The following is an 18,493-nucleotide window of genomic DNA, read 5'->3' on the forward strand; positions in this document are numbered from 1 at the left end:
AAAGTTCATTTCCAAATGACAAAAAGGAGACTAGGGAAATGAGTCTAGAATTTTGAACATCCTTAGAATTATCCAGAAGAGGGCAGTATTATACAAAGAGTTTTTTTTTTTTTTTTTTTTTTAATTGTCCAATTTGATGCTGGGCTTCCCTGGTGGCTCAGAAGGTAAAGAATCTGCCTGTAATGTAGGAGACTGGAGTATGAGGCAAGATCCCCTGAAGAAGGGCATGGCAACCCACTCCAGTGTTCTTGCCTGAAGAATTCCATGGACAGAGGAGCCTGGTGGGCTACAGTCATGGACACGACTGAGTGACTAACACACTAACAATTAGCTGTTATAGAATTTGTAAGTACATTTTTTAGTTAACCAAGACTTACTTCCTTCATTATCACAGCCCCTTTGTTCTCCACCCATACTAAAATTATGTCTACAATTAATTTCTTGCCTTAGTCAATCTCATGTTACAAAGGGAAGAACCAGGCAGATTAGGGTCAAAAGTGAAGCAGTGGCCAGCGGTGGGTCTGGCAGGCTTTGCAGGCTTCTCTGGGAGGCTGGCCACACACACAAGGTGGAGAGGAGCCCACCCTCCAGCCATCTGCGGTCTTCCCTACCTTGGCAGTGGGGGAAATCAGAGGCGCCCGAGAGACACCTGTCGCACCGCTGTCCCGTGATCCCCGGCCGGCACTCGCACTGTCCAGTGACTGAGCTGCAGGGCGTCTGGTAGGACCCAAGGGCTGAACACTGGCAGGCTGGATGAAAAGACCTCAGTCAGACCCACGGCAGGGGCACCCGGGACCTGCATAAGAGTACAGACGTGGGGCCCCAAAGACCCAAAGGCAGTTCCAGCTTCACCTCTAATCAGACTTAGAACCTGAAACAGATTGCTCTGTTGCTCTAAAAACCAGTTTCCCCTTTTTTAAATGGGAATAATATTAGCATCTACTTGACAAGAATCCAGTGGGGTAGAACTCCAGGAGAGGGACTAGAGAATTAGTGACATGGTCCTAAGAAACTAAACGTAAGAAAGAAGAAACAGGCTAGTGCCGCTCAGCCAGCTCACATCAGACAGCTGGACAAGGACTCAGCCCTTCGGCTATCCGGGCCAGCATCCTCTGAGGCCCCACACTCCCTCCAGGCCTGTCTGCAGAGATCAGGTCCCTGCCCAGGGGCAGACGACTGAGGAAACGTTCTTGGGCTCTGGGATGGTTTATGCTTGCACGTTGCCTAGGCTGTAGGGCTCAGATGTTGGCTCAACACCAAGTACAGCTGAAAAGGTGCTTTGTTAGATGTGACGAACATTTAAGTCTGCTGACCTTGAGTAAAGCAGGTTACTCTGCACAGTCTGGGTGGGCCTCATCCCATCAGTTGAAGGCCATACGAGAAAAGCATGAGGTTCAGGAGGAAGAAGGAATCCCACCTCCAGATGGCCCGTGGACGCCAGCTGCAGCATCATCCCCCCTCCTTCCCTGGGTCTCCAGCCTACTCGTCTGCCCTGCAGATTTTAGATGCGCCAGCCCCACAAACACATACACTGATTCCTTAAATCTATCTGTACCTACATCTATCTATATCTATAGATATAGTAGGCCCCTTACATACAAACCCTCAAGTTGCAAGCTTTCAAAGATGCAAACGTGTGTTCCTCCAACAACAAGCACAAGTGAAACCGCAGCCTGCCCTCCGTCTCTTGTTGCTGACGATCCTTCAGCTCTACCATCTCCCACCTCCTCTCCCTCCTCCAGTCAGTAACTCTTCTTGCCTGTTCAGGCGATGCCAGCCCCTGTATGCCAGCCCTTGTACTATACTACTGTACTTTTTAAGGCACAGTACTATAAGGTTACAAGTGCTTTCTTTATTTTTCGTGTTTGTTTTTTATGTATTCTTGGTGTGAAAAGTATTATAAACCCATTTCAGTACTGTACAGGGGCTTCCCTGGTGGCTCAGATGGTTAAGAATCCACCGGCAATGTGGGAGACCTAGGTTCCATCCTGGGTTGGGAAGATCCCCTGAGGAGGGCATGGCAACCCACTCCAGTATTCCTGCCTGGAGAATCCCATGGACAGAGGAGCCTGGCGGGGTACAGTCCATGGGGGCACAAAGAGTCGGACACGACTGAGCGACTAAGCACACAGAGTACAGTACTGTATAACCGATTGTGTCAGTGGGGTACCTAGGCTTACTTTGTTGGACGAATGAACGTGCTCTGGGGCTGGAACTCGTTCACATGTGGGGGATTTACTGTACAGACACACATCCTATGGGTTCCGTCCCTCTGGAGATCCCTGACACAGGTCCTCTCTGCTCTTCTTCCTTTAAGGAAGGGAATGCAGAGAGCAAACACTCATGCTGGCAGTTGGAGCAGCAACAGGAGCCCGGAGCAACAGAGGAGGCAGCTCCAGCCAGCATCACATGGGTGAAATTAACACTGACTCCTCCCAGGACCAGAGGGGTTGTCTAGGGAGCCTCGGAACATGCAGATACACTCCAGAGGTGAAAACAAAGACACGGCCTTAAACACAGGTACATTATTTTAAATCGTGAATGACTCAATCTGGCATCACACTTTGGGTTTCTATCCAGCTTATCGATGAAAGTTGCCAGATCCCAAACTCAAACCCAACACTGGTAGCCTATTTCTCACTCTTGGAAATACCACAAGGCTCTGCAAATATTTTAAATCTACTCTTTGCTTTGATCCCAGTCCTTCTGAGTTTTTGGAATCTTTTCTTCTCATCTGCTCTTCACTGTGCTTCTGCTTTGAGATACTTTGATTCTCAAAGAGTATTTTAAAATGATGATATTAAATAATAAAAGGAATCAGGGAGCCTGTCTGCTGTGCTCCCTTCAAATCTTCCAGCCTCAAGCACAGTCCTGGTCTTTTTTTCTGGTTGTTGTTCACTCGCTTAGTCATGTCTGACTCTTTGCAACCCCGTGGACTGCAGCACGCCAGGCTTCCCTGTCCCTCACTGTCTCCTGGAGTTTGCTCAAACTCACATCCATCGAGTTGATGATGCTATCCAACCATTTCATCCTCTGTTGCTCACTCTCCTCTTTCACCCTCATCAAGAGGCTCTTTAGTTCTTCTTTGCTTTCTCCCATTAGACTGGTATCATCTGCATATCTGAGGTTGTTGATATTTCACCCAACAATCTTGATACCAGCTTGGGATTCACTCAGCCTGATGTGCATTTCACCTGATGTACTCTGCATATAAGTTAAATAAGCAGGGTGACAATATACAGCCTCGACATACTCCTTTCCCAATTTTGGACCAGTCCACTGTTACATGTCCAGTTCTAACTATTGTTTCTTGACCTGCATACAGGGTCCTGGTCTCTATGACATGCCAAATAGATACTTATTAAATGAAGGAATAAGCAACTATTGAAATCCTTTTCCGGATCCACCCCTGTAGTTCAACTGATACGTGTTTTCTGGTTGAATCTTGCAACACTGCTGTGTGAGGCACTGTTCTGGGAACACCACCCTCTTCCCTGTCAGTGAATAAACTCACAGAGGGAGGCGACACTGCCAGACGACACGTACATTGCGAGGAAAAGAGAGCTCCTTAGTATTTCAGGGGTGCTCTCGATGCTCAGGATTTTGGAGCTCTTCCTTCTGTTGAAAGAGCAGGCTGGCTCCTTCTCCATCAGAGCCACAAAGTCAGCATTTCAGTTCCATCGTAGTGAACACCCTCCACCTCTCTGGCTAACTGATCAGACCTACAGAAAATCCCAAGGCTTCTTCCAACCGCCTCAATGTTCTAGACAAACACTGAACTGCAAAGCGAAGGGCCAGTTCAAAGCAAAATTGCACAGAACTTGGCCCATCCTTCTGGATTTGGTTTTTCCCCTTGAAAAGGCCGGGAGAGGGCTCTCCCGGGGGCATCCCAGGTCAGAAACCTCCCCGTGCACTGCCACCTGCCATCTGCTGGTGCATCTGGCCTCTTTCCAGGGCCAGTTTGTCTGATTTGTGAGAATACGCTGACATGTAGGAAGAGGTTAGACATGCACTGGTAACATATATATAGAACTTTTCTAAGGAACTACCTGTAACCCAAAGACTATGGCAAACTCCAATGGGGACAGTTCAGGTCCCAGGACACTGAGGTTTGGGGGCAGCTCCACTGTGACAGGCTTCAGTGCCAGCCATGGGAGGCCCTCATTCTCTACACTCCCACCCTCCTGGTCTCTGCTCCAAGTGCTGACTAGCGGCTGCTTCAGAGAAGGCAATGGCACCCCACTCCAGTACTCTTTTGCCTGGAAAATCCCATGGGCGGGGGAGCCTGGTAGGCTGCAGTCCATGAGGTCGCTAAGAGTCCAGCACGACTGAGCGACTTCACTTTCACTTTTCGCTTTCATGCATTGGAGAAGGAAATGGCAACCCACTCCAGCGTTCTTGCCTGGAGAATCCCAGGGACGGGGGAGCCTGGTAGGCTGCCATCTATGGGGTCGCACAGAATCTGACACGATTGAAGTGATTTAGCAGCAGCAGTAGCGGCTACTTAGCAAATTGCACAAGGGAAAAAGCAGGAGAAGGAAGGAAGAGGAAAAGAAAAATCAAGAAGAAGAAGGAAGGAAGGATGGACGGAGAGGATTAAAAGAGAACAACACCTCCCGCCCTCCCCCGCCAAAGAACCAAGTTCACCAAGTGCTGAGCCAGACATCAACACAAACGTAAAACTGAAATACACAGAGACGATTCTCATCATGGCCTCACATCTATGATTTGAGTTTCAGCTCCAATCAAGAAAACTGCAAGCACTTCAGTGAATCCAAAATAAAATGAGAAGGAGACAGCCTTGCGCTTAAAGTCTGGAGCAAATTAAGTTAACACAAAACATAAATGCTGGACTGCAGTTGGCAAGAACAATTAGGAAGAGTTTTAGGATTCTTTTTAGGAAGATTTTTAAAAATTTTTAAAGCAATGTTAGAGAAAAGCCACACAAGCATTCTTTGGCTAGACTATATTGGACCCTCCGATGTAGGATTTGTGGCTATACTGGTTCTCTTCTAAAATTCCATGGGTCAAGCAACCAACTTCATCTAAGAAAGATCGCAAATTGAAATACTGGGTCAGACCTTGACGCTAGACCAAGTTCAGATTTCAGCATGTCTGGCCTTCAGCCACTGGCTTCAACACTGCCCAAAGGAAAAAAAAAATTAAAAGATCACAAAAGCTGTTAGAAAAAGTGAGTACCAGAGAAGGGAGACCATTGGCAACAGAATGTGGGAGCATCCCAAAAGCTTCCAGAGCCTAATGGCTCAAATCTGGAAGAACAAACTTGGCGGCACACCTCTCCACGCTGCCAGGAACGAGGCTGCCCTGATCTTTCTTGTCCTGTCTTTTGTCAGACTTCATCTTCACTACTCATAACCTCGCCTGCTCCTAACATAAGCTCCTCTGGGATTGGTCTCTGAAAAGTCAAAGTGTAGTCGCTCAGTCAAGTCTGACTCTTTGTGATTCCATGGACTGTAACTCACCAGGATCCTCTGTCCATGGGATTCTCCAGGCAAGAATACTGGAGAGGGTAGTCATACCCTTTCTCCAGGGGATCTTCCCAACCCAGGGATTGAACCCAGGTTTCCTGCATTGCAGTCAGATTCTTTACCATCTGATCCACCAGGGAAGCCCAGATTGGCCCCGGGTGGACCTTGAAATGGAAGGTCTCCACCTCGTCTCCCACCTGCTAGTTCTTCACTTTGTCAATGAGACATTCGGGGTCTACAGCTTAAATTAGACATATAAGCATCCCTACCTCATGCTCTAAAACTTCATTATTTGGGATGTCCTTCCATAGAGAAAATATACCTGCAAGGGTGAGGTTACCACCCCAGACCAGAGTCGGCTCAGTACTGAATCTGCCTCTAGGACGATTCGTACAACCCCAACATAAGCATCAGCGATACTGACGTTTCAACGGGAAACACACTGGGTGTTCCAACTCCTAGTACTGAACTTCTCTGGCGGAAGTCAAGGTACACAAAGTAAAGATACTCCATTCCTTTCCTTACCCTCCCATCTGCCGGGTGATCCATATCTCTGGGTGGGGACTGCGGAGGGTTTCTGTGGCCCAAAAGGCCAGGGCTGAGAAGGGTGACAGAGGATAGAGGCCCAGGACCAGGAGGAAAAGCGAGGGCTGGGGATGTGGCACACAGACATCTGTGCAAACAGGGAGATCAGCCAGGACGGGGGCTACAGGCTCTTAAAATGAGGTACAGCAGCGGTTCCCAACCTTTCTGGCATCAGGGACCAGTTTCATGGCACACAGCCTTCCCACAGGCCAGAGCAGGGGAGGATGGTTTGGGGACGATTCAAGCGTATTACATTTACCATGTGTGTTATTTCTATTATCACGTTGTGATACATAATGAAATGTTGGAGTTAGGATACCTTGAATTAATTTGGGATTTACCTTATGGGTTTGGTTCAAGCCCTTAGTTCAGAAAAGTGGGTAGCCATCATTCCCTTCTCCAGGGGATCTTCCCGACCCAGGGATCGAACCTGAGTCTCCCGTACTGCAGGCAGATTCTTTACTGTCTGAGCCACCAGGGAAGCCTGCAATGGGGGAGGACCCAGGTTCGATCCCTGGGTCAGGAAGATACCCCTGGAGAAGGGAATGGCAACCCACTCCAGTATTCTTGCCTGAAGAATCCCATGGATAAAGGAGCCTGGAGGGCTACAGTCTATTGGGTCGCAAAGAGTCGGACACGACTGAAACAACCTAGCACACACGCATCACTGCCTACACACCTGTTGTTCTTCGGGGCCTTGGCCAGACTCCTCCCTCTCCCTCCCTCCAGCCCCGTCGGTGACTCTTACTAGGACGGGAGACTAAGAGACAAACCCAGTGGAGAAGGAGGAGGCTGCGGTTTTGCGTGTGTTGTCCTCCATCCTGGAATCCCCAGCCTCCTCCCCCATGTCTGCCTGGCAGGTTCCTAAACGCTGTTCAGGTACCACCCCCTCTCCAGAGCCCATGGGTTGACCGCTGGGGAGGAAGAAGGGTAAGGGTGAAGGACAAAATAAGGGCGGCAACTTGGCTGGGGTAGGACGGTCACACGTAACATACATACATGAGCCAGCAGCTCGTTCACTTAAATGGGAGGCCACACACTTCTGCCAAAAGGAGCCTCTGAATTTCCTTAGGAGGAAACTTATCTCAGGGGACTGACGGTCCACATGTTCACATTGCTCACTTACCTTGGCAAATAGGGAAGGAGTAGAAACCCGGGCGGCAGGCGTCACACTGAGCGCCCCCTACACCGGGGCGGCACAGGCACCTCCCTTGGGCATCACAGATTTCAGGGAGAACTCCTTCCAAGTTACAGTCACAGCCTGCGAAGAGGAAGAGACATTCAGAGGGGCTCTCCATCCTTCATCCCTTTGTGTGTCTCTCCCTTCACCCCGGTGTCTGCCCTGGAAACCCAGATTCTGAGTTCTCTATAGTTTATATCCAGTCCCATCACTTCAAGGCAAATAGATGGGGAAAAAGTGGCAACAATGGCAGATTTTATTTTCTTGGGCTCCGAATTCACTGCAGATGGTGACTGCAGCCACGAAATTAAAAGACGCTTCCTCCTTAGAAGGAAAATTATGACAAAGCTATACAGTGTATTAAAAAGCAGAGACATCACTTTGCCAACAAACATACATATAGTCAAAGCTATGGTTTTTCCACTAGCCATGGACAGATAGGAGAGTTGGACCATAAAGAAGGATGAGGGCCAAAGGATTGATGCTTTTGAACTCTGGTGTTGGAGAAGACTCTTGAGAGTCCCCTGGACTTTAAGGAGATCAAACTAGTCAACCCTGAATACTCATTGGAAGGACTGATGCTGAAGCTGAAACTCCAATACTTTGGCTATCTGATGTAGAGAGCCAATTCATTGGAAAAGACTGATGCTGGGAAAGATTGAAGGCAAAAGAAGAAGGGGGCAGCAGAAGATGAGACTGTTAGATAGCATCACCAACTCAACAGACATGAATTTAAGCAAACTCTTGGAGACAGTGAAGGACGAAGCCTGGTTTACTGCAGTTCATGGGGTGGCAAAGAGTTAGACACAACTTAGTGACTGAACAACAAATGGTTTACACACATTCCTAACCCTGAGAAAGACTCATCTTAAAGGGAGTAAGACATCTCACCAGGAAAGATCAGTGCCATTCAGGAACCTCTAGGGCAGACATTAGTTTGCAAAGTATCTATAATCTTTTAGCATCCATACCAGTGGGAATAATTTTTTCCCCTAAACTGAGCCTTAGTTGGGCTTCCCTGGTGGTTTAGATGGTAAAGAATCCACCTGTAATGCAGGAGACCTGGGTTCGATCCCTGGGTTCGATCCCTGGGTTGGGAAGATCCCCTGGAGGAGGGCATGGCAACCCACTCCAGTATTCTTGCTGGGAGAATCCCCATGGTCAGAGGAGCCTGGCATGCTGCAGTCCACGGGTTTACAAAGAGTCGGACACAAATGAGCGACTGACCATGCACACACACATAAGCCCTATTTAGTAAAATTTCAACTTAATAAATTCCCACTGAATGACTATCTTGAATTAAACATATTTCCACTTCCATTGTTTAGAAGAAAAGAGATGGACATCCATTTAGCCCTGATCAGAGCCAGATGTGGCTCTGGAGGACCTCACGGGGCTTGTTTCAAGCCTGCAGGCACCAGCCCTTCCCAGCAGACAGGGAGCTCCTTCTGTGTCAGGACCTCCGCTCTGGCCGGTCGGTCCTCGCGGGCAGCACCCTTTCTGCATTCCCTCGCATCCTTCAAGTCTCTGTGTGGAAGTCACCACCTCAGCAAGGCCTCCCCCACCCAGTCTGTACCAGCAGCTCCCCCATCCCTTGCCCACTTTCTGCCTTAACTTGGGTTTGTCTTTCACACTTTAATTACTGAAATCACTTACTGGCCGCATGACTGACTTTGACCAGTAGAATAAGGGGAAAGCGCTGTCCTGGGATTTCAGAGCCCAGGTTTTGTAGCTTTGTGGATTTATGACAGGCTTTGTGGCTTCCATTCTCACGCTCTGGGAACCCTGAGATCGCTGGGGGTGAGGGGAGTACTCTGGCTGACCTCCTCGAGGACAAAGGGCCACAGGGAGAGAGACACTGAGCTGTCCCCAGCAGACCTTCCAGCAAGTTCGGCAGAAAGACTGCCCAGCCAAGCCACAAGATTGCAAGAAATAAATCATGTTGTTTTTAGCCACTAAATTTAGGGGCTAAATAGATAGTGAAAGGCAGCAATAAATGAAGGAAAAACCTACCAGACTAAACATTTAGGGAGAGCTCACCTCAGGACACCTGCTGCCATGCACAGGATGTCTTAATCAATAAGCATTTCTCAGAAAGACAGGGCTCTTGCTCAACTTCGTTATGGATGGATAGATAATGAGGTCAAGCAAGAGTCCTGTTAAGATAAGCATTTTATAGGTGAGAAAAAAGAGGCTCAGAAAGGTTACTTAACTTGCCCAAGGTCACACAGCCAGAAAAGCTGAGTAGGAAGGTGAATCCTGGTCAGCCTGGTTTTAAAGCCCCATGCCCTTTATATGATGTGAAGGATACAAGCTGAGAACTGATTTTAAAAGCTGTGTTCAAGGTATGTTCTAGATTAGTATACATATCCAAATCATTCTTGTATTTAAAGTATCTACATTTCTATCAAGAACGTTAACATCTACACCTGCAACATGGTCCCTTGATGCAGTCCCTAACGTAGATCAAAGATTTGACTGGGTTACCCCTACTTCTCAAGGAAGAGAAGCCTCATGCACTTTGGAAAGATTTACTACAAGGGTTAAAAATAGTAGATAATCTGAAGAGCTAGCTAAATCCCACTCCTTCCCTTTGCCCTTTTTCATGTAAAAGGTTGGTAACAGAGTTGTAGAATTATTATTTTTTTTTTTTACAATAATGAAGAAAAAAAGATCAGGGTAAATCAGAACAATTCTACAGTCTTTGCATAATCTCTAACTTGCTCATACTTCAATTGAACAGTCACCTAACTTGACAAAAGAGGCACTGGATGTGTCCAAGGGTATATTCATCACAAGAGAAGCCTTGGAACTCAGGCTGGCATGAGCACCACCCTGTCTGTCCATCACAGCTGCCACACGAGGTCCCAGTGCCACAGCCCCAGAGGCTGAGACCACCACAGTGAAACGCAGAGGTTTACTGTTAACTACAGTCTTGGTGATAAACCAGGCATTGGAATTCAGTAAGAAACTTGAACTTGCCATTGGCATTGAAGTCCAAGGAATCTAGATTTACTACCATTTGTAAACAGAAAAAAAGCATCGAGTACCTATGCATTGCTAAATTTCTGTTTCTGAAATTTACTTTTTAACTTAGGTGTGCTTTTTGTAGTGCAGTGGTTATCATGTTCTCCTGACACCTTTTAACTTATCTGGCAAATACTCCCACACAGTGCAGGAACCAGAGATTTCTGAGGCCCCTCGCTTCTCCTCCACCCTCACCTCCCACCTCCTCATCAGGTCATAGTGCCTGTATCTTAGGAAGGTAGCTGGAATCCTCCCCTCCTTCCAGAGTTCCAGAGCCTTCCTCCAGGACCTCACCCTTGTTTGCCTGGTTTATTTCAAGATCCTCCTAACAAGGCTGTCTGCTTCCCATCTTCTCCTTCCAACCTACTCTCCACATTGGTGGCAGGAGTGATCTTTCTAAAAAGCCAATCTTTTCATGAAAGAAAGTGAAAGTGTAATTTGCTCCATCCTGTCCGACTCTGCGACCCCATGGACTGTAGCCCACCAGGCTCCTCTGTCCATGGGGTTCTCCAGGCAAGAACACTGGAGTGGGTTGCCATTCCTTGATTAATCCCCTCCATGGTGACCTGATGCCTTCAGAACACAATGCAAAGTCCTCAACATGTGTGACACGGAAGACCCTTCAAAATCTTCATGCTGCCAGAGGCCATGCAGCTCTTTTGCATAAACTAAAAAAAGGTGTCTCAAGATGCTTTCCTATCACTTGCTGTAAAATCATCAGCATAACATCTTATGGAAAACTCCAAATGATGTTTAGGCCACCTCAATATATACAAATCTGTAATGTTCTCAAGGCTTTCTCCTGGTCCCAGGAAGCCCTTCTAGAACTCTAGCTTTTTCCTTCCTTCTTTCCTTCCTCCATTCTTCCTCCCATCCTTCCCATCTACCTTCCTACCTTCCCTCCCTCCCTCCCTTTTGTAAGAAGCTATAAGGATGACCCTCGGGTCTGCTTCTATTGCTCCGTGTTCTTGCCTGGTGGCTCAGATGGTAAACAATCTGCCTGCAATGTAGGAGATGCAGGCTCAATCCTTGGGTCGGGAAGATCCCCTAGAGAAGGAAATGACAACCTACTCCAGTGTTCTTGCCTGGGAAACCCCATAGACAGAGGACCCTGGCGGGCTGTAGTCCACGGGGTTGCAGGAGTCGGACACGACTCAGCGACAAAACCACCAGCACCTTGCCAGGTCATAGGATTAACTCCTGCTGTTGTAACTGTTTGCCAGTGTGTCTCCTGCAGGCCTGGGGGCTTCTGGGGAGCAGCGACTGAGAACTAGCAGCTGCCTGCCCGTGCCTGGTACAGAGGGGTCACTTAATAAGAGTCCAGTGAATGGAGAATATGCTAAATATTCAAGACTCCAGTTCTGTTCGGTAAACACCATTCCTTGAATTCTGTTTTACTGGCATCTACAGAGAGCCGCCAAACTAAGATATCAGAATTCACCTGTCTCTCTCTAAGCCGTATCTGGCCTGTCTCCATGCCAACAGTGGCTGCCCCACCCTGCCAGGCAGGTTAAAATGCCCAGCCTGGGGAGGGACAGAGCGCAAAGGCATGCCCCAGCAGGCTGTCGCCCCCAACTCTCAGAGTTCTCTTCATTAGCACAGACCCGCCCACACTGACTCACAAGTTGGCAAGGGCAAGTAGCTCCTCTGGAGAAGGAAATGGCAACCCACTCCAGTGTTCCTGCCTGGAGAATCCCATGGACAGAGGAGCCTGGCAGGCTACAGTCCATGGGGTCGCAAAGAGTCGGACATGACTTAGCAGCTAAACAACAATCACAACTAGCTCCTTACAAAGTGATCAGGGGAATCAAAACCTTTTCACGGGGTCAAGGAAGCTCTAGGCAGACATGTCCTCCAACCAAACAGGCTGCTTTACAAACCCATGCCAAGATGGCATCACTCTCCTAAAGTAAGCATCTACAGTCTTTCTGCAGCTGCTGATTTTGCTCTTCATCACTCTTCGTTTGAACTTGGAGGAATAAAAGAGTGCCCAGAGGCCAGTGTCCCTCTAGAGTAAATGTTTCGTTTCGTGTATCCTTTCATTTTCAAAAAGAGCCCTTGAAGATGTGTCTACTAAACATGAATTTTCTAAACATAAATGCCAAGTGGTTATAAATGATCTCTTGGACCCAGAAAATCCCAATAATATCCAGGGTCACGTAAAGCTAAAAACATTCTGGCCTGCAAAACGGTTCTGTCGTTTCGCTTCAAGTCTCCTTTGTTTCAAGTGTCTGGAACTGAGCCTATGGAATTTCTAGAACAGTACTTCTCGATCTGGGCTGCACACTGGAATCTCCTGGTAAAACATCATTGCCTGGGTGTGGAATCCCAAAGTCAAGAGATGCTGATAGAGTCCCAGGATCTGTAAACTAAGGCCTGAGGGCCAGATCCTTTTGTTTTAGTAAACAAAGTTTTATTGGGACACAGCCAAGCTCATTCATTCATGTATTGTCTATTCTTTTCATGTTACAACAGCAGAGTTGAGTACGCGCAACTTTGCCTACAAAGCTGAAAATATTTACTCTATCTTTACAGGAAAGTCTGCCAACCATGAAATACAAATTTCTTCTAACAAGAGCAGTGGTTCTTAACAAGAGACATACACCAGAATCATCTAGAAAATCTGTTCAAAACACCAGGCTGAACTTCACCCTGGAAATCTAGATTTAAGATCTGAGGGTGAAACACAGGCATTTAGATTTTGTAAAAGCAGGTTCTTAAACATAGCTTTAAGAACCACTGAGAAGACATGAAAGCATTAATGGGCCTCAGTGAATTAAAATCCTCAGGGATGGGGGAGACCTGGTATCATCCAGTGTTGTATATCTCCTGGCAGCTGAGATGTTTGTGCTCCTAAGGTTCACTGCCAGAAGTCAGGCCCCAAACTGGGTGTTTTTAAAGTGCATTAGTAGAAAATCAAATTGAACGGGATCTCTCTGCTTTCAAATTCCCAAATAAATCTAACTGCACTAAGTGGAATTTCTTTTCCTCAAGGCTGTGTTCTGAGGCTTCCCCAATATTTTGTAACAGAAGAACTTTCCTTCAAATTCAATTAAATTTCCTTCCCTAAATCACCACCAGCCTAGCTGGGGAGAAAAGGGAACAGAATAACAAAGGGATTACTGGAAACAGACCAGAAACAGAGTATCTAAAACATGCTTGTGGAAGGAGACCAGAGATGTGTATTGTAATCCAGGCTCAAAAGCTGAGCCCCATTCTAATCAAACGGCAAACATTTAAGGACACACTTGCTGTACCCACTATGGGTAGAATACCATGCCGTGGGGACCAGAAAGTAAGTCAAGCACAGCTACTGTCCCCAGGTGACCAAGTGTGCGCATGCGTGCTCAGTTCCTTCAGTTGTGTCTGACTCTTTGCAACCCCATGGACTGTAGCCCGCCAGGATCCTCTGTCCATGGGATTTCCCAGGCAAGAATACTGGAGTAGGTTGCCATTTCTTTCTTCAGGGGATCTTCCTGACCCAGAGATCGAACCCGCATCTCCTGTGTCTTCTGTATTGCAGATGGATTCAGTTCAGTTCAGTCGCTCAGTCGTGTCCAGCTCTTTGCGACCCCATGAATCGCAGCACGCCAGGCCTCCCTGTCCATCACCAACTCCCGGAGTTCACTCAAACTCATGCCCACCGAGTCGGTGATGCCGTCCAGCCATCTCATTCTCTGTCGTCCCCTTCTCCTCCTGCCCTCAATCCCTCCCAGCATCAGGTCTTTTCCAATGACCTCTTCACATGAGGTGGCCAAAGTACTGGAGTTTCAGCTTTAGCATCAGTCCTTTCAATGAACACCCGGGACTGATCTCCTTTAGGATGGACTGGTTGGACCTCCTTGCAATCCAAGGGACTCCCAAGAATCTTCTCCAACACCACAGTTCAAAAGCATCAATTCTTTGGCGCTCAGCTTTCTTGACAGTCCAACTCTCACATCCATACATGACCATTGGAAAAACCATAGCCTTGACTAGACGGACCTTTGTTGGCAAAGTAAGCAGATGGATTACTTTTCTTTAAATAAATCAGTACCTTTTTGTGATCCTTTTAATGAGATTAAATGAACAGAAATCTGGCCAACCTTTATTACAGGGAGTTAGTAATTTCAAATATCCCCAAAGTAACCTCGAATCTGTGAGATCCATCACCTGCCTTTGGAAATTCTTAACTGGAATATTTTATACCAATAATACAAGACACAGCCTGAGGGATGCATAAGTTCCCCACTGTGAATGATTCCCATTTAAAAGGAGCACCTTGTACAAGACACAACCCTGCATATTAATCATCTAACACATTTGTGGTTTTACTTGTTTATATGTTAAATATGTTACCTTATGAGTTGCCCCCACCCTACCCCCAACTAAAATATAAGTTGTATAAGCTGTAGGAGAGCTGGGAAATTTACTTCACTGCTAAGTCCCCTGCAGCCAGAACGGTGTCAGACACTTAGTAGGTGCTCACAAAACACGTGCAGAATCAGGGATTACGCAGGCAGAGCACCTCTCCACCCCAAAGTCTGCTTCCGCACACCCGGCCACTCTCTTCCCTGGGCACTATTCTGGCTGCAGCAGCTCCTTGGGACCCCTGCAGGCCAGATCCGGAGAGTTAATGCCCCAGAGGCAGCCCTCCCCACCCAGCAGGTGACTGAAGTTCTCCGTTCAGCTGGAAGAATGCTGAACAAGTTCTCTGCTGTCTCCCAGAGCTGCCATGAGGGCTACAGCTCCAGGAGCTACCGCAGGACCAAGCTCGCTAAGGCAACTTCATAAAGGCCCCCTTCAGTCTCAGACTCACTCCCTTACTTATGTTTCCTGGGGTCACCTCCCAAATGAACTGCTTATACTCAGTCCCTTTCTCAGACTCCCTTCATGGAGACCAAGACAGCAGGCAGCTGACTGTCATTGAAGGTTTCTGAGCAAACTGGAGACAGACAATCCAAATGGCTTAGTCCCCTTCATCAGGCAGTGCCTTTGCAAAGCACAGAGAGGATTAGAGGATGAAGGGGCAGGGGGGTAAGGAGTCCAAATGCAACACACCCACAAGGCACCACCAAGCTCCCGTAAGAATGATTTGAACTTGGACATAGCCATGTGCGTAGAAGAAGGAATGGAATATGGAGAACATTTTTACTGAAGTTAAACCAAGTGAGAAATTACTTGCCTTTTATTATATCTCCAGCTACTGGATCCTCTGGACTTGGAGTAGAAATAGGAAGGATGGGAATTCCTAGAAAAATAGTTTATTGAAAAATACAGAGAAAAATTAAGGACACAGCATAGTAAAACAGTAAATTGCAGTAACTAGGAAGATGCCCACTCCAACGTAGTGAAAGCAGTGTGTGAAAACCAACTGGGAAAAAAAAAAAGAAAGAAATATTGCTACACTTAAAAGTGTAGCATCTAGAACCAGGAAGGTCAGAACATGAGTGTGATGTGTATACTAATGAACAGAAATTGATATTCTGTGCTCACAATGGCTAAGTCCCAGTCAATTAGGGCTGAACTGGACTTCTTTAGTATCTTTTTAAAAAATTAACTAACTTTGGCTGCACTGGGTTTTCATTGCTGTGCATGGTTTCTCACTGCAGTGGCTTCTCCTGTGGCAGAGCACGGGCTCTACGCTGCCCCAAGGCATGTGGAATCTTCCAGGAGCAGGAATCGAACCTGTGTCCTCTGCACTAGCAGATGGATTCTTAACCACTGGGCCACCAGAGAAGTCCCTTTAGTATCTTTATTGTTCTTTAATATAAAATTGAGACTAGTTTTTAAAAAATGCTTCCTTACAAGTTTTTACTCTAAAACTTTGCTTGAAAGTGAAAGTGAAGTTGCTCAGTCGTGTCCGACTCTTTGCGACCCCATGGACTGTAGTATATCAGGCTCCTCCGTCTATGCAATTTTCCAGGCAAGAATGCTGGAGTGGATTGCCATTTCCTTCTCCAGGAGATCTTCCCGACCCAGGAAGAGAACCCAGATCTCCCGTATTGCAGGCAGCTTTACCATCTAAGCCACCAGGCAATTTCTGCTCAGCCTGTCTCCAATAATTAAGGATTCTAAACTGATTAAGCCCTGATTCAGGGCTTAATGTTACTGTTTGGGCTTAAAAGTCGGCTCCTTTAACTCTAAGATGGTTATATAATTTGTCCTCCAAAATGGGACACTTGACAGTGGAAGTGGATCCTTATTGAACAGTGACCCTGGGACTGCAGGTGGGTACGGGGCCAGATGGTGACCACACACCAGATGGGGCCACACACGTCCTGTCTGCACAGCCTCAAACTCAATGTGATTTTCCCAGGATAGTAGATTGTGCGGTGGGAATGGGCAACAACTAAGGTCTCATTGTGGCAGCCTCTTCCCGAGACAGTGTTTCTCTGTCCTGACACCAAACTCCAGTTTCTATGCTAATGCAGAACAAACAGAACCGTGGCTCCTGCCACAACCTGCACAGCAGATTTCAGACTCTCCTGCTCCGTGTTCTTCCCTGGTGGCTCAGATAGTAAAGGATCTGCCTGCAATGTGGGAGACCTGGGTTCGATCCCTGAGTTTGGAAGATTCCCTGGAGAAGGGAATGGCTACCCACTTCAGTATTCTTGCCTGGAGAATCCCGTGGACAGAGGCTATAGTCCACGGGGTCCCAAAGAGTCGGACAGGACTGAGCGACTGACACTAACACACTTGCTCCCTGTTCCATGGTGTTTCTAACAGATACATATTTTTCCTCTCTGAGGTACTGAGCCATTCTCTTAGGTCATGACAGTAGGGTGAGATGGGGTTCTCCCCTGTAAAGTGGGTAAGAGTAGACATATCCCTTAGCCACCAGAAATACAACATACACACGTGTGTGTGCAAACAAATATCTGGAAGCCCATGACATTTTTTCTAGGTTTATGAAGAAAAACTTCACACATGGATTACTAGTAAGTTGAAATTGCCAATATTTGCCCCTTGGGTCTGATGAGATGGTCATGTCTATGATACAGCCTAACACTTTGGAGATAAATAACACTGTACAACATACTTATATAAAGGTAATGTTCCAAACTTTGGGAAACACTTCCACACAAATATTGGGTTGGCCCAGAAGTTCATCTACGTCTTCCTGTAACATCTGATGGAAAAACATGAACGTAGTTTTGTCCAACTCAATACAGCCTTCCTGGCCCTATTTCTGTCCCTCTGTCTTGCCCCACCCCACCTGCCATGCCCTCAAGGGGTCGATGCACAAAGCCCAGGTAAGCGCCAAGAAGCCAGGCCTCCCCTTCTACCACCAGGACTTACTGGAGCAAACTGGGAAGTGATAGTAGCCGGCCGCACACTCCTCACAGTGGTCTCCTCGGAAGTTGGGCCTGCAGGTACAGCGGCCGGAGCCCTGCTCACAGTCCTCCGCGTGCTCCGGGTGGCAGCTGCAGGCTAAGAGAAACCCCAGTTTCAGAGGGTCCGTCCTTCATTGCACCTCTTAAGGCCAATATTTCCTAATGTCCTTATTACTGGGTTGGTTGAAAAGGTCATTCGGGTATTTTCATAAGGTGCTACGGAAAAACCCAAACTAACTTTTTGACCAATCCAGTCCTTCATCATTGATCCACATGTGTTCCTGAAAGGCCATTGCTTTCCACTTCATACCTGGTGGATGGTTTGCAGTGACCCAACCCCATGGCCCTCAGAAATAGGCTTTAATGAGCAGTTACACTTGGAAGGCCTCCAGGATGTGGTTTATGATGTGAGCACCACCCAGCTCACCATGCAAGAGGCAAAAGGCACTGTCCCCCCATTGGAGGGGCTGGGTGGGCAGAGCCTCTCCTGGCTATGAGCCAGGTGCCAATGTCCAGAGTGCTCCTCATTACACAGCTGTGTTGTGGACATGAGTGTGAAATGCCTAGACACTGATATATAATCCGTGGACAGCACAGCAAGATCATGTCCATAATCCAAATGTTAGAATCAAATGATAAGACTTACTGAAGGCAGTTTTTCTGACTGACATGATGGTCAGCTTTGCACTCCAGAGGGACAGACTTGGGCTGTAAAATGCTTGGTAACACCCTCACTTCCTCTGACCTGGCCAAAGTCCTCACCTTGGGCAGCGAAAATACTGTCACAGCTCAGCTGAGTCCCTGTGCAGTGAGGACCTGGGAGGCTGCAGAAGTCATGAGCACCAAGCATCCCCCAAGTCTGGCCTCTCCTGAGGTCCTTTGTTTGATTTGTTATT

General features: G+C 47.4%; 1 protein-coding gene across 1 annotated transcript in view; it reads right to left on the reverse strand.

Moving 5' to 3' along the window:
* Nucleotides 1–18,493, reverse strand: part of LAMA3 (laminin subunit alpha 3) — a 260,738-nt gene that overhangs the window by 158,915 nt on the left and 83,330 nt on the right. The window contains exons 10-13 of the mRNA XM_055558991.1: nucleotides 17,563–17,694; nucleotides 15,446–15,511; nucleotides 7,201–7,335; nucleotides 612–749 (exon numbers count right to left, since the gene is read on the reverse strand). Coding sequence (XP_055414966.1) covers nucleotides 612–749; nucleotides 7,201–7,335; nucleotides 15,446–15,511; nucleotides 17,563–17,694 — 471 coding nt within the window. The remainder of the gene's footprint in view (nucleotides 1–611; nucleotides 750–7,200; nucleotides 7,336–15,445; nucleotides 15,512–17,562; nucleotides 17,695–18,493) is intronic.

This window comes from Bubalus kerabau, chromosome 21, assembly GCF_029407905.1.
Source record: "Bubalus kerabau isolate K-KA32 ecotype Philippines breed swamp buffalo chromosome 21, PCC_UOA_SB_1v2, whole genome shotgun sequence".
Lineage (NCBI taxonomy): Eukaryota > Metazoa > Chordata > Mammalia > Artiodactyla > Bovidae > Bubalus > Bubalus kerabau.